The 22,667-nt window shown below is 52.8% G+C and overlaps 1 protein-coding gene across 3 annotated transcripts in view; it reads left to right on the top strand.

Annotated features, from left to right (window-relative positions):
- CALN1 (calneuron 1) overlaps window positions 1-22,667 on the top strand; it is a 118,521-nt gene that overhangs the window by 4,528 nt on the left and 91,326 nt on the right. For all 3 annotated transcript variants that reach the window (XM_088176866.1, XM_088176865.1, XM_088176867.1), the window contains exon 2: window positions 9,432-9,556. In XM_088176866.1, coding sequence (XP_088032992.1) covers window positions 9,439-9,556 — 118 coding nt within the window. In that variant the 5' untranslated portion in view covers window positions 9,432-9,438. The remainder of the gene's footprint in view (window positions 1-9,431; window positions 9,557-22,667) is intronic.

The raw sequence follows: 22,667 nt of genomic DNA, 5'->3' as shown, positions 1-22,667 counted from the left end.
AGCTGCTGCCTCCAGGGATGCTGGAATTGTCCCATGGCAGGGTTGGAATACCTGCACGTGCTTGTGCTGCTAATTAGCAAATGTCCCCAAGGGTTTGAGGACATGTCCAGAGGCTCCCCAGGATGTCACAGTAAAGTGTTCCTTGGGGTCTAGTTATTCATTCAGCCTGAGACTCTGCTCTGACCCCTTTTAAAAGCAGCACTCAAGGAGAAATGGCCTCTCTCCTTTTCCCCCTGGATATCACTGACCTCTTCAGGGCAGTGATTTCTCCACGAGAGCTCTCAGCACATCAACCCTTATGCAACTGAATGTCCAAAGAGCTGATCAACACTGCCAGGTATTGAGGTTGGGAAGGGCCAGCCCAAGAGCAAATCCCAGAAAAAACAAGAAAATGAACTCTGTAACTGTTTCCAATTATTCAGTGCCGCTGGTTCTTCTGGTGTTTCAGGAAGAAATATCTCAGGGTCGAGCTTGTTTACAGAGTGCTTGTGGGTTTCAGGCCCAGCCAGCATCAGATTTCTCTTGTATGTTCCCTTCAAATAGAGGCTGAAATAAAAATAAGGATGCTGTAATTTGTGCCACCCCAATAGCTCAACACTGCTCCAGCAGGAAATGATCACTGGGGTTCCTGGAACAGCTTTACTGAAATCTTCCAAGGAGCAGGAGCTGGTGGGGAAAGCAGCACAGACTGACCCTGCTCTCCCTGAAAGGATCTGGTGGCTGGGGAATAAGGATGAGGAGGTGCTCCAGCATGGGCTGGGGTCAGCTCCAGAGCTTTTTAGCCTCACAGCTCGGGGGTTTGGCCCTTGGAAAAGGCCCATTCCCAGTGACTGATGTGTGTGGGGTCACTGGGGCTTGGGGTCACCGGGGTCCTCCTGCCACAAGCAGGGGGTGGGGTTGAACAGCTGCTCCAAGGGGATGGATGGATGGATGGATGGATGGATGGATGGATGGATGGATGGATGGATGGATGGACACACACACACACACACAGCACCTTTGGCAGCAGAGCTGCAGGTCCTGTGAGTCCAAGGCAGCTGACGTTCCCAGTTTCTGCAGGAGTGGAGCCACTGGCACAACAGTCCCTGCACCTTTTGTCACCACAGCCCATTCCTGGGTTAGTGACAACAGCCTGGTGGCTCTGGACACCTCTGCTTGGGACAGGTCTCCCTTTGGGTCTGTTCACCCTCTCCCAGCAGCCTGGGATCCTCTTTGGCTGCTGATTCCCTTGAATCTGGGCCATTGTGTCTGAGGACACTTTTCTGGGGAAGCTGCTGGCCCTGGATGTTTGCAGGGGAAGTGCTGGGAGTGGATCTTGGTTGGAATCTTAGACCAGAATCCACCCCAGTTTATATAAAATTATTCCAGTGTTGGGGTTGCCCTCGTCTCTGATTCCCTTCTGCTTATTTCTGTGTGTTGGTGGCTCCAGTCCTCCCAGCTCCCAGGGAATTTTCTGTAGGAACCATCAGCCATTGCTTTAAAAAATAACCCTCACCAGATGTCCCAAAGCCTTCTTTAAAGACGAGGCCTGGCAGAAGTTAGATTTATTGGGAGCAATTAATTGTCCTGCTAAGAGCCCTCAATGTTTTGGCATTTCATTAATAAGACGTAATCAACCACCAGGCTATTTGGAGTGTGTTACTCTGTCAAATCCGCTGTTAATTGTCATTATTTGATAGATTTCATGTTTATAATTACTGGTGTGTGACGCAGGGTGTGCTCTGAATAATTCACTGTGTATTGTTTAGTGAACCAGGACGCTTGGGGTGCCAGGAATTGCTGTTGCTGGTGTCTCCAGGGCTGATTTATGCCTGGCCAGGGGAGGGAACTGGACAGGAGGGAATGAACAGAAGCTCAGACAAGTCCCCTCCAGCCAGGCTCAATGAGCAAACCCTCAGCAGCTGTGAGTGGAGGAGAAAAGAGTTCAACAGAGCAGGGAAATGTGTTAGGGATGTGTTATGGGGGTTGGAGTGACATTTCCTCCCTGCTTTGATGTGCTCCTCAGCTCAAAGCTCTGGGATAATTTTTTTTTCTTGCTGTCAACAAGGACCTCGTTCCCATCATTTAGTTCTGAGTGATCTCGTGTTGTACTCAAGAAAAAAAATGAGCTGAATATGCCAGAGAAACAGAATTGGGATCTTTTGGTGTGTGAGCAGCCAGGAGTGAGGGGCTGGGCAGGGGTGGGTGATGCTCCAAAGCCTCTCTGGCAGCCCTGACCTGCCCTGGGTGCTCAGCTGAATCTGCTCCCTGCTGCCTTTGTCCACCCTGACTGCTGGAGAAGCTGATTTCTGGGAAGGGGCTGGCAGGAGTCCCTGGTGGGCACAGGGTGGCCTCCAAATGTGGGAAACAATCCATCAACAGCCCTGAGTGTTCATCCTTTAACTCCACCAGCATCTTCCAGTGAGGCACCAGGGCCTGGGGACAGGCAGGACGTGTCCCTCCATGTCACACAGGACATGTCCCTCCTGGTCACACAGGCTGTGTCCCTCCTGGGGTGTTTGTTCTAGGGTATGATCACCTTTGCCACAAAACTCTGCCTCAATTCCCAATGTGCAGGTTCCTTCAGCTTCCCTTCTGCCCCGAGATCTGAGAGGTTTTTGTAGTCTGTGTTGGTTTCCTCTCCTAAATCCTTGTCACCTGAAAAAGGGGTTTTTTGGGAACCCCTGTGTGATGGATGCTGTGGTTGTCCCCGGTGTCCTGTAGAGGACCTCAGCCCACAGGAGGGAATGGGAGGCTGGGCCTCCCCGGGGATAAAACTTCCATTCCCAAACTGATATTTTCATCTTTCCAGGTGAATTATTAGAGGGGAGAAGAGATTAAAGATTTTTTTTTTTTTTGGTGTTGCTGGCTTTCTTTTTTTTTTTTTTTTTTTTTTACTTTATAACATCACCTCAGAAGCTTTCCAAACCTGGAAGATAAATAAAAAATGTCTATCTTGGTTAAACACAACTGGGGGTGGCAGCAGTGACAGAAAGTGGAAGAGGGCAGCAAAAATCTGGGGATTTGTGTCTGCAGAAGGTGAAGATGAGTTTGGGAGCTGAGACGAGCTTGGGTGAAAGGAAATGCTGGTGAGTCAGCAGTGCTGGTTCTTTGTCGGGCACTTTAAGCCTGTTTGGAGTCTGAAAGGGTCTCTGTGAGTGCTGCTCTTGCCCTGGGGGCAGACACGGAGTTATCCTGGCTGTCCTCTCCTCCCGCTGCTTCGAGCTGGGGATCAGCCCCAGCCACGGCTCCAAAATAACAAACAACAACTCTGATTTCTGTGTCCCCACACGTGCAGCTCCCAGACAGAAGTGCTGGGGTTTGTACCTGACCTGGCACCCTCAGCTCTCCCTTCTGCCAGAATTCAAAGCAGCAGCAGGTGTTCAGAGAAGTCTTTTCAAGTGCCCTTCCTCTGCTTTTTCATTTCGAATTTTACTGCAGAAGGTGGGAAAAAACCCCAGCACAAAACCTTCTGAAGCTCCAAGTGCTTTGTAGCTCTTGAACGTGGAAGTTTGTGGCTCCTGAGGTGCTGTACATTACACGTGGTTGTCACTCAGATCTTGCTTTCTGCCTTGCAGAGGGTTTTTTTTTTCTTCCCGGTTTCATCTTTGAATGCTGAGAATGATGTGTTTGTAAAGGCTTTTTTACCCAGTGATCACCATGAGGAGCTTTATTGTTGGTATCCCAACCCAGTGTCTGCCAGACCTGCATTTCGTGCCTGAATTAGAGGAACATTTTCGTAGGCTTAGGCCAATAAATGATCAGATAGAGCCCAAATCCATGAAGGTGTGCCAAGGGCATGTGGGGATGTGATGGGTCATGGCTGGGAATGGTCCCTGGAGGCAATTTGGATTTTACCTGGATCCCCACCAGCAGATGTTCAGTGAATCTCACTTGTGTGTGTGCTCAAATCTCGTGTTTGCAGTCCATAAATCCTTTGTAAAAGGTGGAATTTGGATGGATTCATTTGCTGCAAATATGTGTGGAAAAGCCAGGTGTAATTTCTGATAACCACCCAGGAAAGTGGGAGCCCTCCTGTGTCCCAGCAAAGCTCTCAGAGAGAGCCTTGGGGGTCACTGCACTCTCAGCCCAGTCTGAGGAAATGTCTGACACCAGACCTGCCCAGGGTGTTCAGTGCCCTGTGCAGGCTCAGCAGGAGCCTCTGCTCTCTCTCCTGTTTATAAATATCCCAAATATGCCTTCCTGGGGCTTTGGGGCTCTGAGATCAATAAAGATTGGGATCAGTAGTCAGCAAACACAGACTTCTTCCAGGACTGGCCTCCCTGGCAGGATCTATTTTAGGGCTGTCTTTTAAAAGAACCAGACTTTCTTTTCTTCTTCCAAGGCCACTTGTCTTGGTTTGTAGTGCAGAGCCTGAGCCTGAGCCTGCTCTCAGCCCTGGCTCTCTTCACAGCCCTGAGCTGAGCCTGATTAAACCAGAGCTGGGTACTTCATATCTGCAGCTTCAACCTCCACACCTCGCCAAGCTGTGCCTCCTCTGAGCTGCTCCCGAGCCAGGAGGAGCCCCTGGAGCCCTGCAGGCTCTGCTCGGCCTCACATTGCACTCCAGGTGCCAAGTTTGTGCACAAAGTAAATTAAAAACGAAAAAAAAAAATCTTTAAAGCTATTGTAAGCAGCAGGGAATGCAGGTGACAAGGGACAAAGTGACTCTTCCTAGCACAAGGATTTTGTCTTCCCTGAACGGTGCTGGCTTCAAAGTGGGGATTTAGTCTGGCTCAGCCTCTCCCATGCCAGAGGTTAAGCCAGGTCTAACCACGACCCTTAGCTGTCACAGCCACCTTAAAGAGGGAGGGAAGCGTGGCCAGCTCCTTGGAAAGGGACCAGAGAGAGCAGTGGAGCCTCTTTGGGAGGCTGGTGGTGTCCCCTGGCTGGTGCCTCATGGAGGATCAGATAACCCAGGAGTTTCCCAGGTGACACCAGGGCTCCGTTTGCTCTGCTGTCCCCTTTGGATCCCCCTGGAGATCACACAGCTCCCTCCAAGGACAATGGCAGTGGCTCAGCCCTGGGGAAAACGAGATCATTTCCTCCAAAGTCCCTGCTCTTCGTTGCTTTACATGTTCAAATATTGCTGTGCCCAGGGAGAAGCATCTTCAACACTGTCACTTCATCTGATGAATTTTTAAAGGGTTTTAAAGTGACCTCAGGGACTTCCCAGCTCCTGTTCCAGTTTCTCGACCATCTGGCTGCTTCCTGGATTTTCAATATATTCCTGCATTCCTTTCAGCCCTGAGAAAGGGCTGAGAGAACAAAGCTTGTGCTGGTGTGTCCTTGGCCATCCCTGGAGTTGTGCTTTCCATTCCAGCTCGGACTCCCTCAGCCCAGTCTGTGGCAGAGCTGGAAATCTCCACTTTATCCTCATCCCACTTTTCCTTCTTTCTGCCTGCTCTGTTTGACACCACAGGGCTCAGCATCCACCTTGGGACCCTGCCAGGGTGCTCCCAAGCCCTGGGATCCATGGAATTGCAGCTCCATGGGGAAGGCAAACCCAGGATTTTGGCTGGGTGGGACACTCAGGCAGTGCCAAGGATGTTGCTGTTCCATGACTGGGGCTGGAAAACCAGGATGGACTCCCCAGGATGGATTCCTGGGCATCCTTTGGGCTGCACATGGGACAGAGGGGAACAAGGAACCTCTTCTGACCACCCAGGGAGATCCAGGATCAGCAGAAATGGATCCCAGTTCCATCTCATAGATGGATCCTGGAGCTGAACCTTGGATTTAATGGTTGTGTGGGGTTTCATGGGCTCTGAAAGCTTTTTTGGGAAGAGCAGAACAGGGGCTGGTGAGGAATGGGAACCATAGACATGTGAGCAGTGTGGGGATGGCTTTTTTTTTATCCTGATGGAATATTGCTTATGAAAATCTTCTAAATTCCACAAATGTGGCTGTGCTGAGAGGCAGGAGCGAGGCTGGCAGTGCATGATGGGGGTGGGACCTGCTGGGAGCCTGGCACAGTGACTGGAACCTGCCAGGAGACTGTGGGGATGTGTCCACAGACTTGGGCAGGGGCTCTCTGGGGGCTTTCTGGTTCAATGTCAATGCTTTTGTGGGATTTTCATTATATTATTCAAGGAGATTTCGCTACTCCAAATCCTCAGACTTATTTCGTATTGTCCTGGGGTGACTTTGTGATGCCTGTATCCCCAATTGTCTGTTCTGTTGGTGTTGGATATTGAGCTCTGCAGCTTTAACACTGGTTCCAAGAGTGAAGGGGGAGAGCAGAGGTGCAGAGTTTGTTATCACAGACTGCCCTGGCTCCCCCCATCCTTCACACAGCCTGTGCTGTCTGCAGTGCACAGCAGCACACAGCTCTCCTTGGCTCTTGGTTGGTTTTTGGTTACCTGAGGCAGAGAAGTTCCCTGGACTGTGGTTTTTGGTCTTTTTTCCCTTTTTCTTGGAATTGTTCGAACCTACTCTGGACTGGGAAAGAAACCCAAAACCAGGACAGGTTTGCAAGTTGCCCAGTGGAAAACGTGTCTGTGGTGGGGAGCAAAACCCCCAGCCCAGCTCCTGCTCAGGTGAGGTTGGACAGCTCTGGAGAAGGGGCAGGAGCCCCAGTGCTCAAATGAAACCTTTGGAGAGGTCAAACCCTGGCAGTGCCCTGCCCCAGCAGCTGCTGCTGGTGGAGCCCAGGTGTCCCCACGGGGATGGAACCAGCAGCACCACCCCACTCATGGTTTGAGTTTCCCAGGCTCTGGCTGGGCACAGAGAAACTGCAGGTTTCTGTGTTTCTGACATCCTGGCTGCGTTCAAAGTGAGCGTGTCCCAGAATCCCAGAATGGCTTGGGTGGGAAGGATCCATCCAGTGCCACCCCTGCCATGGGCAGGGACACCTCCCACTGTCCCAGGCTGCTCCAACCTGGCCCTGATCACATCCAGGGATGGGAATTCCAGCCTGGACCAGTCTGGCTGTGCCAGGGCTGCCCTTTTTTCCCAGACAGGCATCGAGCACCTGCATAATCCCACGAAGGTTTTATAGGTTCCAGCCTCAAGGGCTTTCCCACCCCAGTGCTTTGGAGCTCTCCCACTGCCTGCCCCTCCTGGGCCCCTTTTCGCTGTTTTCTCCCCCTTCCAGGTTTGGGTTTGGCTGCAGGCTCCTGTCTGAGGGTGCTCAGCGTTTCTGAGGCACAGCTACACATCCCTGGGGGCCTCTGGCCCGTTTGGAGCATCCCCTGTTAGAGCTGAGAGGTGCTGGATTCCACAGGCTCTGCAGGGTTCCTGCTGAATGATATTACAGCTTTAAAAAACCTAATATATCTGGGCAGCAGAATTTAATACAGGATTTCTCACTCCAGGGTATCATGGTTCTCCTCCAGCACTAAACACACCACAGGATCCAGGTAGGAGCTGATTTTCAGCTCTTCAGCCCTCAGGGGAGAGGCATTGTCATTTTTTTAATGGTTGTAGAAGCCAAGGCTGTGAAAGTGATTTCAGGAATGCTTGAAATCCATGGTTTGCTGCTATTCCATCCGTGGGTGAGCTCAGGGAGTGCAGGACTGGAGTTTCCTTCAGCCAGGGCTGGGGCAGAGGGTGGCACACCCCAGCCCCTGGACTCACCAAGCTGAGTCTGCCCTGCAAGCTCAGCCCAGGGGGAGACTTAAACCCCTTTCAAGTGATTTGAAAAACCAGTGTAAATGCTTTTAGTTATTCTTGGGGTTGTCCAAGAGTTGGACTCGATCACCCTTGTGGGTCCCTTCTAACCCTGTGATTACCCTGGGGGGTGATTATCCAGAGAATTGGTCACTGCCTGAATGGTTTGTGGTGGGCCTGGAAAGAAATGAAGGTGGTGCAAAGGGCTGGAAGTGTCTCCTGTGCTACCAGAGCTGGCATTGTCTCTGAGTGTCCCCTGGCCAGGTACAATTCCCATTTTAGTGCCTAGCAGGTGTCAGAGGGTGCAACATCTCAGAGTAAACCCAGCAATTGGCAAGGGCTGGGAAATTACAGATGTGCCTAATGAAACAGAACCCCTTGTTTACGTTTCTAATGTGCTGCTGGAGCAAACTGGCTCCCAAATAAAAATACTTAAAGTTACGATTAGGATTTATTTACATAATTACTGCCAGAGAAATTCCTGGAACGTGCTGAGCAGCGCAAGAGGAGCCTCCTGGCTCTCCCTGTGTGCTTGCCTGTGTCTCCAGGTTGGTTTGCTCCTGGGGGATCTGTCAAAGCTGTTCCCAGCCCAGGGGGGCAGGAAGGCTTTTGTTCCCAAACGAATCTGTCTATATTGTAAATATATAATATTCGGTTTGTTGGCTGTGGTGGGAACACGTGGCTGAGGCAGAGCTGGATCATCGTGCTGGCTGTGGTGCTGGCTGGGGCAGCATCCCGGGGCTGGCACCTCCCTCCTGAGCAGAGCCTGGCACTGGCCTTGGAGGGATCCCCTGCCCTGTGCCCTGAGAGCAGTGGGGCCTTTCAGAGCCACTCCCAGCTTGTCCTGGCCACTCCAGCCCCAGGGAGGCCCTGGCCAGCTCTGGGTGGCTCTGGGGACTCTGCTGATTGATTTCTGCTGGAAATGTGCAGCCCAAAGCACAATAGGCCCGGGATGGGCTCGTGCTGATTGAATCCAGCCCTGGGCATGACAAATCTTCCTCTTAATGTTTCAATTGGCTTTGGCAAACTCGCCTCCTCCTCACGTCCCCTAAATCACAGGGTGAGTGCTGCTGACAGCAATTCCCACTCCTGGCTGGGCTGTGCCTGCTCTTCCCTGAGGTTGGGACCTGTGGGGTTTGCAGACACCTCCCTGCTCCAGCCTCCCATGGAGAGAGACGTTTCCTGAGCTGTCAGATCTGGGAGATGGCAATGTTCTTTGTGGGGCCCTGCTCCAGTGTGGATGTTCTCCTCTCGGTGGGATGTGGGGCTCTGCAGTGACAAACACCTCGCTCAGGGTGGTTGGCTCAGCTCTCTGAGGGGGCTGCATGCTCCCAATGGGGTCTCAGGGGTGTCCAGACCCTTCCATGCCCTTTGGCATTATGTTTGGGGCTGCCCCTGCATCCCTGGCAGTGCCCAAGGCCAGGCTGGAGGGGGCTTGGAGTGCCCTGGGATTGTGGAAGGTGTCCCAGCCCATGCTGGTTCAGGAGGGGCTTTAAGGTCCTCTCCAGCCCAGACACTCCACGATGCTAAAACCTTTTACCTACAGGTCAGTGCTCTCTGGAATTGTTACCAAGGCTGAAATCCGCATTCTAAGCATTAGGAAATCCTGTTTTCCTAAGGCTCCATTGCTCTGGCTCCCCTCACTCCTCTCCAGCACCCAGAGGCAGCAGCTGCTTTGCTGTTCCTTCAGACGCTGGGTCCGAGCTCAGCCCGGCCCTCTCAGACCCACCTGCAGCCTGGGCTGCTGCTCCAGCCCCTCCTCCAGGCCAGGCTTTGCTCCATTCCCATGAAACAAAGGCAGGTAATGACAAGCACCCTCTCTTTTCCCGTTTTTGTGGCAGGGAGAAGATGCCATTCCACCATGTGACAGCCGGCTTGTTGTACAAGGGCAATTACCTGAACCGCTCGCTCTCGGCAGGCAGCGACAGCGAGCAGCTGGCCAACATCTCCGTGGAGGAGCTGGATGGTGAGTGGGGCTCTGGGCTGGGGACGATCCTCTGCACCTTCTCTGGGTGTCCCACGCGTGGCAGGCAGGTGGGACAGCTCAGCACACCAGGGACACAGAGAACGTCCCTGACCAAAGTCATGCTCAGAGCTGCAGAGTGATTTTAGTCTCAGCTTTTGTCCTTCTGCAGCTTTTTGAAACATGAAGCCTGCATTTTATGGGCAAAATGGGAAAACTGAGGCTTTTACTGTCCCAAAGGTTTAGCCTTCCCTGGGACTCTGCTGGGCTGAGTCTGTTCTTCCCACCAAGTCTGATTTGCTTTGAGCCCTTCCTAAAGGGAGGTTCCTCTCCATGTCTCGATGTAAGGAGATGCATGGAGGTGGCTTGTGGCTTAAGAAGATGGAAAGCGCTTTAAAATTCCATTTTCCAGATCGGTGGTAGCACAGAGCAGCCTTAGTCTGGCATGGGCCATCAGGAAGGTTGTCCATGTGTGCTGCCTGGAGCATCCCATCATTTCCCCTGGAAGCTGCTGTTGTTAATCCCTTCTGCCCTGGCCCAGGATGTGTGGCCAGGTACTCCCCATCTGGTTCAGGGGAAATCCTCTCTTTTTTAGAGGATTTGTGGCTCACCAGGTAATTTCTGAGTTAAATAATTAGAGTTAATGTTGTTGACAGCTGGTCTTTGAGTATTGTGGAATTAATTGGAGCTCTTGGTTTGCTCTCCAGGGGATACTTGGTACAAGCCATGGTCAGAATCAGGGGCCTCAATGGAGAACTTTTTGAGAGATGGATCAAGAGAAGGGTGCAAGGTAGAATTGGTCCTTCCAGGATAGCCTGGAGGCATTTTGGAGAAACAAGAGGCCAACATTTCTGCCCACCCTGCCTCTTTTCTTGTGTGCTTTGGTAAATCAGACCTTAACTTCCCAGCCTTTGGATTTGGGTTTGTGAGCTTTACATGAATTTAGGTCACGTACCAACAGTGTTTTCCTCTTCCCAATGAGGGCGTGAGGACACAGCTCAGGTGAGAGACAACCTGAGAAACCACTTCAGTGCAGCTTAACTCAGACCCAGGAACCCCAGGGCTGCCAAGGTCACATTCTGGGCTTTTGTCCTTGGAGCTTGGCTGGAAGGTTTGAGTTCAACTGAGCTGCCTCAGGTTCTCCTCGTCCCAAAGATGCCAATAGTATGGCTAGGCACAGTTTTGCCTTGTCCCTGTGCAGGGTCAGGGGGTGCTGAGCACACATGAGGAAGGAAGAGATCCTGCAGCTCACTCCAAGCACAAACACGGATTTTCTGTTGTTCCTGTCCTGATTAAAGCTCAGCTGCTGTAATTGCCTGCTAGATTTGCAGAGAACTGTCAGGAGCTGCTTCAAGAAACCCCTGGCAGGGCCATGCAGGGCAGGGGATGCTTGTCCTGGGTTTGCTTCCCTGCGATTCACATGGAAATGGGCTGGGAATGGAAACTGGGCTGTGCTGGAATGGAAACGGGCTGTGGTGGTGAGGATAGGGAAACTGGACTGTGCTGGTGAGAGAATGGAAATGGGCTGTGCTGGTGAGGAAGGGGAAACTGGGCTGTGCTGGGAATGGAAACGGGCTGTGCTGGTGTGGAAATGGAAATCCAGCCTCAATTCTACCTTTCCCCTGCTGTCCCTGGTCCCCGTGCGGATCCGGGAGCCCTCGGGCATCGCTTTGCCCGAGGGAGCTGCGGAAGGAGCCCAGCCCCGCCTGCCCCGGGAGAAGCCGGCGCTTCAGAACTGCGGATCGCTGTGTTAATTAACGGCAAATGAGGGAAATGAGGTGTGGAGGAGCCGCCTTTGGAGGAAGAGCAGCCGAGTGCTGCTAATGAGTCGCACTGAAGCGGGAGCGCCGGGGATCGGATCCTTCGTGCTCTCACAAAGTGCAGCGGGAGGCTGGACAGAGCTCTTCACCTCGGCATCCATTCATTCCCTGCTGTTAAACACAGCCTCGTGTCCGAATTGAGACCCGTTCTTTGCTGTACACCCCTCTTGGCGAGGGCTTTGCTCCTTTGCCGGGAGGATGTCCCCAGCTCTGGGACAGCACACCGGAGCTCCACCTCGGGGTATCCTCTTCCACCTGCAGACACAGGAATGGCACCAAATTGGTTCATGTATGAAAAGCCAGAGCAGCAGAAGAAGCTGGAGATGTTTTTCCATGTGCCAGCAGCGTTCAGCCTCTGGAATTTATATTTAAAACGAAGTCAGCAGTCTCCATCTCCCTGTGTTTTGTCTCTAACACCAGATCAGTGCCTGACTGTGCTGGTAATTGGGGAAGGTTCACTGCCCAAACCCCAAACAGAATTAGTCTTTCTGCCTTTAAGCATAAACTGTCTGAGGATGAGTAACAAAATGTTCTTCCTTGAGAAGTTAATGTCAGGCTATTGGAGCTCTGTGGATGGATCAAGCTGTGAGAGCTCGATGCCAGTAACAGATTTGCATTTCATCTTCCAGGCTGGGGAAGAGATGCCAAAATTCTCCTTGGTTTCTTTTTCAATGAGATTTTGGTCCTGAGGGAGTTCCAGCCTATTGAGAAATTCCAGTCACACAGATTAAATTATGATAGGTTTGGAGCTGGAGGAGTCACTGGGAATTTTCTGTAACGTTCCTCTGCGCTCAAGGCTCCAACAAGTGCCTGATCTGTTGGGCTCTTTCCAGCAGATCTCTTTTCATTCTGTGTCTGGCAGTGTGTGTGTCAGCACTGTTCACTTGGGAAGGGTTTCTGGGATGCTGCAGGGGATGGTGCTGCAGCCTGACCCTGCTCTCAGCTCATCCTACAGGGAATACCCAGGAGTTCTCTGTTACAGGTGGGGGCTGGACAAGAATAGGGAGATCAGGAAATGGAAGAGGGCTCTGATTTGGAGTAATGCAAGGGGGAAGGAGCCCAGGGCTTGGGGTGAACGCTCCAAGTGCTTCTCTGCCTCTTACCTGAGAGGTTATTTTCCAAATGAATTTTCAGAATCAGAGAATCCCAGAATGATTTGGGTTGGAAGGGACCTCAAAGCCCATCCAGTGCCACCCCTGCCATGGCAGGGACACCTCCCACTGTCCCAGGCTGCTCCAAGCCCCAGTGTCCAGCCTGGCCTTGGGCACTGCCAGGGATCCAGGGGCAGCCACAGCTGCTCTTGGCACCCTGTGCCAGGGCCTGCCCACCCTCCCAGGAGCAATTCCTGCCCAATATCCCATCCATCCCTGCCCTCTGGCAGTGGGAGCCATTCCCTGTGTCCTGTCACTCCATCCCTTGTCCCCAGTCCCTCTCCTTGTCTCCTGGAGCCCCTCTATGCCCTGGTAGGAGCTCTGAGCTCTCCCTGGAGCCTTCTCCAAGTGAACAATCCCAAATCTCTCAGCCTGTCTCCATAGGGGAGGTGGTCCTGTCCCTTTATCAACTTCATGGCCTCCTCTGGCCTTGCTCCATCAATTCCATGTCCTCCCCATGTTGAGGACACGAGAACTGTGTCCAGTTTCCCAGGTGAGGCCTCAGGAGAGCACAGGAAGTTTTTCCCTGCAAAACTTTGCTGACTTGCAGCAGCCATCTGTCATCCCTCACTCCACTCTGTTTTTTTCCATGCTGCTGCCTCCGAGCACGCTGCTGGCAGCAGGGGGAGGCTGGAGAGGAGAGGTCACTCTGCTCATGGTGTCTATTCCCAGCAGCAGCGTTTGCTATTTGTGGGGCTGGAGTAGTGTGAGGGTGTTTGGGAGCTGTCACAAAGGGAATTAACTTGCCCAGAGCTAAATCAGGAGATCCTTAAGTTTGTAACTCGGGATAAATGACAGAGCTGGAAGCGACAGCTCATCCACAACCTGGCTCTGAGGGACTGGAAGCATGGAGGGGTCTTGGGTGGATGTTACTGCCATGTGCTTGGATGTTTCTATGAAAAGATAAATGCAGGCTGGGAGGGGCTGTTTAGCACGGATTTTCTGGCTCTTGTTGGTTGACATAAAATCATGGCACAGTTTGTGCAGACTCTGAGCTTTCCACGTCCCTTTCAAGGCAGGTCCTGTCCTCACGTTCTGAACCATCAGGAGTATTTTTAATAAAAAATGCTGGATGGAAATAATCATGTCAAGCTTGAGTCATCCACCTCCACAGGCACTATCTAAAGGGTATTGTCAGGAGGGAAAAACATTTCCAGAGTGGGAATGTGACAAATCTCACCTGAAGAGAGGCACATGCATGACAAGCAGGCTTGGGGGAGATGCAAGTAGAGCCTTGCAGAGAAACCCAAATGTGAACCATGGCAGCAGCATTTGTCCAGGCACACATCCCAGTAAATCCTCACCTGAGCCAGGTTCTTTTGGAACCAGCAGGAGGAAATGCTGCAGGCCAGTGTTGGCATCTGGTGTCTCGCCCACAGAGCTCCTGCCTCAGGTGGGGCTGTGGTGTCTGTAGGGCTTTTTCTAGACTGGGAGAGATTTTTGGGCTTCTTGCAGTGCCTAAGGTCAAGCTCCAGGGTGGTAGTGCCAGGGTTTTGCCTGGTTGAACTGGAGGTGTGAGCAGAGAAGCCCAGGAAAAGGGAGTGCAGGGGAATACAGGGCAGGAATGTGGGCACTTCCCTCACCAGAGGCTTTTCCATCCTTATGGATTACAAACCACAGCAGATCCTGATTTCTGCTTCTTCTTCCCAGCACCTCCCCTCTGCTGCCAGCTCTCACCTGGGTCTCCCTTTTCTGGGTGTAGAAGACATCCCTGAGCAGTTCCAGAGTGCACTGGAAGCAGCTCCTGAGGGAATTGCAGGGTCCTGGTGAAGTGCAGCTCCAATGGAGCTGGGATTAGCAGCTGTCTCCTGCTGGCCAGCAATGCAGGCAGGGCCAAGGTGCTCAAGGGCTGGTGGGGCTGCAGGCCCAGGAACAGGGCAGGGTGGCAGTCGTGGGGCCAGGGACACCCTGGGGACACACACCCGGGTAAAATGGGCCAACATCACAAACACATCTGTGCCATCCTAGCCCTGCCTCTGGAAATCAGCTCAGGTCGGGGCTGTTCACCCTCCTCTGCACGTCTGGTGACAATCCTTGGGTGTTGGGAGTCCTGGGAAGGAGGGGCCGTGTCCTGCAGGGCTCTGTCACCAGCCAGGCTCCTTTGGGGGCTGTTATTTAACAAAAACCCCGTGAGCCAGGAGATTGTGGCTGGTCCAGAGCTGGTTCTCTGCACTGTTATCATGAAGCTTGGTAAGATATCAGAGCTGCTGTTCCTCTCCAGAGGCTGAGTTTTCCCTGGCACTTCAATTCTGCAGCTGGGAAAGGACAGGGAGAGTCCCTCCAACCTCCCCAGCTGAGGATTTATTATCTTCTGTGTTCCAGGTGGGATCCAGGGAACAGGAGCAGGGATGAGCTCCAAGAGGGAGACCCAGGGCAGACAGGCATTAGTCAGTGGGCTGAGTCATGGAGCAGCAACAGGCTGAGCCTGCTCAGCTCCAGGGAGAGGAAAAAACACCTGGAAAAGAGGAAAGGAAAGGAAAGGAAAGGAAAGGAAAGGAAAGGAAAGGAAAGGAAAGGAAAGGAAAGGAAAGGAAAGGAAAGGAAAGGAAAGGAAAGGAAAGGAAAGGAAAGGAAAGGAAAGGAAAGGAAAGGAAAGGAAAGGAAAGGAAAGGAAAGGAAAGGAAAGGAAAGGAAAGGAAAGGAAAGGAAAAAGGAAAGGGATCCTGGGATAGGAGATGCTCTGGACATGGATCCCTGCACAGCTCCACAAGTCTATGCCCAGTGCAAGCCCTGCAAGCATTAATGCAGTAGCTGGGACTGTATAAAGCTCATTTGCTGCTTCCCAGAGCTCTTTTCCAAGGGAGGTTCATCCCCAGCATGGCTGCTGTGAGTGGCCATGGCTGGAAATGGAATTATTTCTGAATGCTATTGAGCTGTGATGGGGTTTCGTGTCCCTGAATATCAAACTGTACCAGCAGCATTCCCAGGCTGCTGGGGACAGGAACAACTCTGTCTCTTCCTTCTGCCGAGCTCCTGCTGCCAATTTTCCAGCTACAGCCTGGAATTCCAGTGTGGATTTCCTTGAGACTTGGGAGTTCCAGGTATGGAGCAGCCTCCCTAAAGAAATTATAAAATCTGGTGCAGTGTTAATGTTCTGAGGATCACAGAATCCTAGAATGGTTTGGGTTGGAAGGGACCTCAAAGCCCATCCAGTGCCACCCCTGCCATGGCAGGGACACCTCCCACTGTCCCAGGCTGCTCCAAGCCCCAGTGTCCAACCTGGCCTTGGGCACTGCCAGGGATCCAGGGGCAGCCACAGCTGCTCTGGGCACCCTGTGCCAGGAATTCTGCAGGAGTTCTTGGGTTGCAGGTTCCCATTTGCTCCAGACAGTTCCTGGATGGGGAAGGGGTGGGTCCCTGACCCTGGAGCTGTGACAGCTGCAGGGATCCTCCAAGGTTTGTGGGTGTCATTCCCCGTGCTCTGTCCCATCAGGAGTCTCCAGCATTCCTGGGAGCACTGGCTGAGAGGAGGCCCCTGCCCAACCCAGCTCCATTCTCCTGAGCTCCCTTTGGGAATCCTTCCCTGTGGCAACAGGGTCCTGTGTGCCACAGACACTCATCCAGCACCACCAACCTTCCCCCCCCCAGCCTCCAGGAAAGCTCTCTTTCCCTGGAATTAGCATCACTTCCCTCCCCAGGCAGGCAGTGCAGTGAGGGGACACCCAAAGGGTGGGAGCACAGGGAGCTCTGCAGAGGAATTCCAGGTTCTGAGGGCTTGAGCTGCAGCATTGCCATGGGGACCACTGGAGCAGGGGGATGAGCTCTGAGATTCTCCAGCACTGGAGCTCCTCAGCAGGGAGGTGGCAGAAAGCTTTGGATGGGGGGAAACTCCAGAACAAGAATTTCCATTCTCCTTTACATCCCAAGCTCTGCACAAGGAGCCTGGACTTTGGCAGGTTGATTTCCCAGGGGACAAGCCCAGCCTTGGGAAGGGCTCCAGGGGCTCTGCTCCCCGTGCCCTACACTCCCTCCCAAGGGGAAATGTGTCACCTGCACTCCCTGCCCCCAAAGTCCAGGAACAGGCATCAGCAGCATCTCCAAGGAAAGAGTCCTTGCTGCAAGAGAGTACAAATAAAATGGGATTGGCTGCCAACAAATTAAAATGACAGGGACACCATCTGGACAACAATTAAAGGGATGGTTTGAGCTCCAGCTATGCTGACACAGTTTGGGAACGGGCTCATGAGATGGGGGGATATTCAGATATCCTTGGGCAGGGCTGGAGGATTCCTGGATTATTGTAGTGGAGATGGAGCCTGTTTGAGCTGGAAAAAGATGGATTTGGGGAGAGGGATCCAAACCGTGCCTTGGTGCAGCTCCTTTCAGGTGTGCTGTGCGTGTCTCTCTCACCAGAGGTGCTGCTGAGATTTTGGTGCTCCCTGGCATTCCATGGATCCTGCCAGGCCGATGCTCCCATGGCTGGGAATTCACTGCCTGTGTCCCCTCCAGCCACGGGAATGGAGCAAATCCACATCAGGAGCTAAACCTGCCATAAAAGGCATTTAAATCTGGCTGTGACACATTTATCCAATTTTTAATAGAGATTTTTAATTTTTGATGCAAACTCCTAGGCCGGATCATTAATTTTATAAGTTCTTCAATCCCTGGTGTTAAACCTGGGTTTAGCAAGTCTCTATTTCCTATTCCAGGAAATCTTCCTGGATGCACCCAGTGGTCTCAGCCTCACCTGCTGCCCTATTGCTCTGCTGAGCTGCTCCCCAGGCAGTGACACTGCCTGGGACAGGGCTCCTGCAGCCCAGAGCTGTGACATTCCCTGGACATTCCCTGGAGGCTGAATGCCTCTGTGTCCCTCGTTTTCCAGGCTGGGAAGAGCTGTGGGTTCAGGGAGGTGTTGGTGTGTTGTGCACACCCAGCAGGTCCCAAACACATCATTCCCTGCTGGCCCAGCTCCCAGGGATCCTTTGGGATGGGGTTAGTGTGTCCAGAGCATCTCTTCCTGTCAAAGGGAGGCATCAATTCCTGCCTGAGGCTTTTGGGGCTGGGCGGGGCTGACAGTGCCACAGGAAGAGATTTTGGACATCCCCCCCCCAATAAAGGGCTGCTCCCTTGGATCAGGTGGGAATTGTCCCAGCCATGCAGCTCCTTCCCCAGCCACAGGAGTGAGACCCTGGAGAAGCCTCAGTGCTGCAGAAGCCACAGCACTTCTGGGGACTCAAAGAGTTGGTCCCCAGCTGAAAATCCCTCTGAAAAGCCATTTCTTCCCATTTAACTGCACAGGCAGAGGCACAAACCCGGCATTCTCCCTGGATTTAAGCTCCTTAGGCATCCCTTGGTGGCACTGAGTGCTGAGCAAATGGTTCACTCTTTATTTCTGTTCCTGGGGCCTCTCAGTGTGGGCTCAGGAGCTCAGGGAAGGCTGGGAAAAGGGCTGGCCAAGCTGCCAGTGGAGGAGCTGGGACAGGGATGGCTCTGGTGAATCCCAGCAGGACAGCCCTGCATGGACATGAGGGCCCTGTGGGGCTGCCAGGGCTCTGCTCACTCAGGGTCTCAGAGTTGGCCTTTGAAGATCCATCCTTTAATTACCCTGATTCACAATCCTGCGGGGTCTGGAGATGATCCTGGTGTTCTGCCTGCCAGGCTGGTGGGACACTGCAATGCCAGGTGTCCCTGGAGCTGTGGGGACAGGGATTTCAGCCAGGAGGTGACATTCATTTCAGCACATCAGCTGTAATCCAGCCCCAGCCCAGCAGAATCGATGCCTTGGCTCCTCAGAGCAGACTCCTCTCCAACAAATACCTGCAAAACCCCACTGAATCTGTGCAGGGGAACATTCAGAAATAGGTTTTGCCCCTAAATGAGGAGGTTTAGGGGTTAGGTGTACACTGGAGAAGCAGGAGGACAGATCCCTGGTCATGTCCTTCACTGGGATGTTTTGGCTGTTGCTGATTCCTCTGTGCCTCAGTTTACTGGGCAGCAGAGAAATTTGGGAAGGGGAGAAGCCACCACAGCCTTGGGAGCTGCCAGAGCCTCTCCTCTGTGGCTCCTGCTCCCCATGAGCAATGGCTTTGCCTGGACTCCCCAGTGCCCATGTCCCTGTGGTCCCTGCTGGTGACATGGAGGTGGCACAAGGTCCTGGCACAGCACTGCTGCAGCGGCAGGGACAGAAATCCAGTGACTGAGAGGGTCTCACCTGGTGCCTTTGGGGGTTTTTTTCAGATGCCACTTGAGCAGAGCCTTTGGAAGCATCACCAGATGTCAAGGTCGGTGCCCCTGGTTTGGGGTGGGAACACTGCCCTGGACTGTCAGGATCCCAGCCCTGCTGCTCCAGGGAATATCCATCACCCACAGGGCTCTGCTGAGGGACAGTGTGGTCCTGTCCCCATGTCCCTGTGTGCCAGAAAGTGTCTTTCCTGTCCTGAGGCCCAGCCAGGGCCCTGGCACAGAGAGCAGGGTGTGAGGCCAGCAGAGGGATGTCAGCAGTACCGGGAACTGAACCTGGTTGTCCTCTCCCTCTGGCTGGAATTCTCTGTTTGCCAGTTCAGCTTGCCCAGCCACGGCTCCTGAGACATCACAGCCTCAGCTCAGATGAGAAAGAGGTGCCAAGGCCGGGTTCATTAAATGGATTGTGCAAGGATGCTCCATCAGGGTCTGCACTGCATGTTCCCTAAAAGTCAGAACTGGGGGAAGCAGGAGAGGAGGGGAGGAACAGGGGGGGCTGTGCTCCGGTGGGATGGGGCAGGGTGGGTGGGAGGGAGCAGAGGGCAGATGTAGGAGCAGGGTATCAGGATGGTCGGGACTGACAGAGATCTCTAAAGCCAGGGGTTGGAACTTGTGCTTTATTGCAAAGGGCGTGGGTTGAAGGCTCTGCTTGGAGCTGCCAGCCCCAGCTCAGAGCAGGCTGTGAGAGCAGGAGGGCAAGAGGAAAAAGAGTAAAGAGAGAGCAGGGGATAAGAGGAAAGAAGTAAGAGCATAAGAGGGGTAAGAACAGTAAGAGAGCGAGGTTCCCGTTACAATACAATCAATCTTCTTCTGTGTTGAATATTCTAATTCTCACTCACCAATCTAATACAAGATACAAATCCTATAGCATTTACATACAGCCTATAAGAATCGCTACATTACCATACTGTGTTACACTTTAAACCCTAAAAACTACCCTTTGGACCCCCTCTGCCAAGCTAGTAGGGTCTTCTCTGACCCTTGGACCTGTCTGCAAGCAGAGGGAATTGTTCAGTCGAGAGGAGATTATTTTCAGCAGGCCATACTATTGTTTTCTAGTTGTTCACTAACTAAGGTTTGGTATCTCAAAGATGGCTTTCATTTCAATCTTGCTTATAGTTTCCATACCCTCAAAATCTTTTGCCAGGCAATCATATTTATAAGGTTTTCCAGTTTCATCTTCTCCAATAGGCAGAGGGTTTGGAGCTGGGGAGGAGCTGAGAGGGGCAGCTCCAGCCTTGGATTTGCTATTCCTGGAGCCAAAGGAGGCAGGGCCATGTGCAGCCAAAGGATGCAGAGCCATGTGCAGTGATGTCCAGCTGTCCCCGGACCCTGCAGCCACAGCCTGCACCCAGATGGGTCCAGGCGACCTGGGCAAGGAGCAGGAGCCCCATGGGAAGTGCTGCTCTCCCAGCTCTGGCTTTGGTGACATCGAAGTGCATCTGTAGGAGCCCTTGGAAGTCTGGCCTTGGATACTCATCCATGGGGTGCCACTCTGCCAGGGACCCTGGTGATCCCAGGCACTGCAACGACCCCAGCCAGGGCTGTGAGGGACAGGGATGCTCTGGGAACAGCGGGGAGGAACAGGAGAAATCAGCCCCCTTTGCTTCCTGATCCAACCCTGGATGCCAGCAGTGTCCATGGGCACAGGGAATGTCCAGGGGCACAGGGAGTGTTCAGGGGGCACAGGAAATGTCCAGGGGCACAGGGAGTGTTCAGGGGGCACAGGGAGTGCCCAGGGGGCACAGGAAATGTCCAGGGGCACAGGGAGTGCCCAGGCAGGAGCTGCAGTTTTGGGACACTCTGGGAGCCCTCGGTGCCAGCCCAGGCACTGCAGGGTGAGAGCACTGCAGCTCCTAGGGCTGCTGCCAGCCTGGCTCAGGTTGTTCACTCTCCAGATGAAGTGAGTGAAAGCTGAGCCGTGGTTTTGGCAGCCTGAGCTCAGCCCCAGCTCCTGCCCTCGCTGGTGATGCTGGGCAGGGGGGGCTCAGGCCAGGGGCACCCTGGGCCTTGTGCCAGGTGGGGTTTGTGGGGTGAGCTGAGCCAGGACCTCTCTGTCTGCCTTGATCTCCTGTTCACCCCCTCCCCGAAGGGCTCCTGTGGCCTGGACCCAGCTGAGAGGGACACAAGGGAGGGACAGTGGCAGTGCTGGCACAGCAGCAGGACTCACATGAAGCAACACTCAGAGTAACAGCACAGGAGATGGTGGAGCTCAGTGCCCAGGGCTGCAGTCCTGGCACCGTTCCCCGGTGGGCAAAGCAGCTGGGATCCAATTCTGGCTGGGATTGGGATGGGTTGGGCAAGCAGGGAGCTGCTCAGTGCCAGCCTGTGTCCTGCCTGGAGCTGAGGGGCCACAGGCAGCACGAGCCAAGTCAGAGCAAGAAAAAGAACTCCCAGAAACGTTGGCATTTGGAATTTTCAGTTTTCAGTAGTGCAGAACACTGAAAATGTCTTCTTTATTTTGATAACAATTCTGGGGAAGAAAACCAAACCAAACAACAAAAGAAAGAAAACCCCCAAGCTTTGGTAGTGAATTATATTTGTGTCTCGTGGTCCTGAATGCACATCATTAAGATGTCATTTAGGAAAAGTCTCTCTAAATAAGCCATTAGAACACAAGCCTATTAGAAACATCTGGGATGAGGCAGTATTTTGTATTTTAGGATTATTCTTTTGGGCAATTTCTTTTTAATTTGCGAGGAAACACAAATCTCATTACTTTCCTTTCAAGGAAAGGAAATCAAATGCAGGGTGTGAGATTGTGTGAACAGCTCTGGGTGGGCAGGGGCAGGGAGGGGCTCTGGAACCCTTTGGAGTTGCTGCTATTCCCGGAGGTACAGAAGACTTGGAGCAGTTTAGTGCTCAGCAGCTCCTCACGTTTTCACGAAAGGAGGGGACACAGCGATTTCTGCCTTTGCCATGGAGAGCTGCGTTTGCCAGCCTGTCTGAGGGATGGAATGCCAAGCACAAGCACTCACTGGAGCTTGTCACTGCTTTGGAAATTTGATTCCAGTGCTGCAGGAGGGAAAATGAGAAAATAGAGAGAGTTGGATGTTTGCTTTGCTCCTGGGGGAAGTGGAAGTGAGATGGGCTGAGGTTCCCTCTCTAAAGCACAGGAGTAACAACGTCCCTGATTGTACAAATGTGTTCCTCAGGGACTGCCTTCCAGTGCAGCTCTGCAAACAGGGCATTGTTCCATTTATTGGAGTTTAAAAATAAATGGATACCCCTACTTTTTTTCTATTTTTTTTTAATCTGAGCCAAATCAGCACATTTGAATTTTTGCATTTTTCTCCCATGAATCGGAAGCTATGGAGGAAAAAAGAATCCTCATCTGTTCCAAAACAAAGTGTTTCATTTTGAGTCTGAGCTTTTTCACTCAGTTCTGCCCTGAAGGTGTGGCAAACTTGCAGATTTAGGCTGGCCAGGTCCCAGCTTCCACAGAAAGATGAAATCCAAACATTTCCTTGCAGCCTGGACACGGGGCCAGGGCAGTGCTGGGAGCTGATGAGGTGTTTCAGAGAGGCCGGGTGTGCTTTGGGGAAAGCTCTGCAGGACACAGATTACCCTGGGATGGTTCTTTTGCAGTCAAGCCAAGGGCACAGGAGCAGGGCCAGCATTTGGGCAGAGATGTGCAGGGATCCCTCCCACCCTGGCAGGGGAGCCCCAGGAGTGGGGTCACACTCCCAAGTGCTTTCATTGCTCCCCTGAGGGGCTCCCAGGAGCTGAGCCCAGGTTTTGGCAAAGCCCAGGAATGACCATTCCAGCCCAGCAGTAAAAAAATCCCTGGTTTGGCTTGGCTGGGGTGCAGCAGGGACACTTCCCATTCTGGGAAGGGGCTTAGGGAGCTGACAGCTTCTCCAGGGCTCATTCCAGAGACCTTCCAGGCTCCTTTCTCCACAGCCTTCCTTTGCTGGATTCCTCATCCTCCCTTTTGTCTGGCTCTCACTTTTCACAAGAAAA

Source organism: Sturnus vulgaris, chromosome 21 (assembly GCF_052056855.1).
Source record: "Sturnus vulgaris isolate bStuVul1 chromosome 21, bStuVul1.hap1, whole genome shotgun sequence".
NCBI classification, from domain to species: Eukaryota; Metazoa; Chordata; class Aves; order Passeriformes; family Sturnidae; genus Sturnus; species Sturnus vulgaris.
The sequence above is the reverse complement of the archived record's forward strand: the minus strand, read 5'-3'. Positions and strand labels throughout refer to the sequence as shown.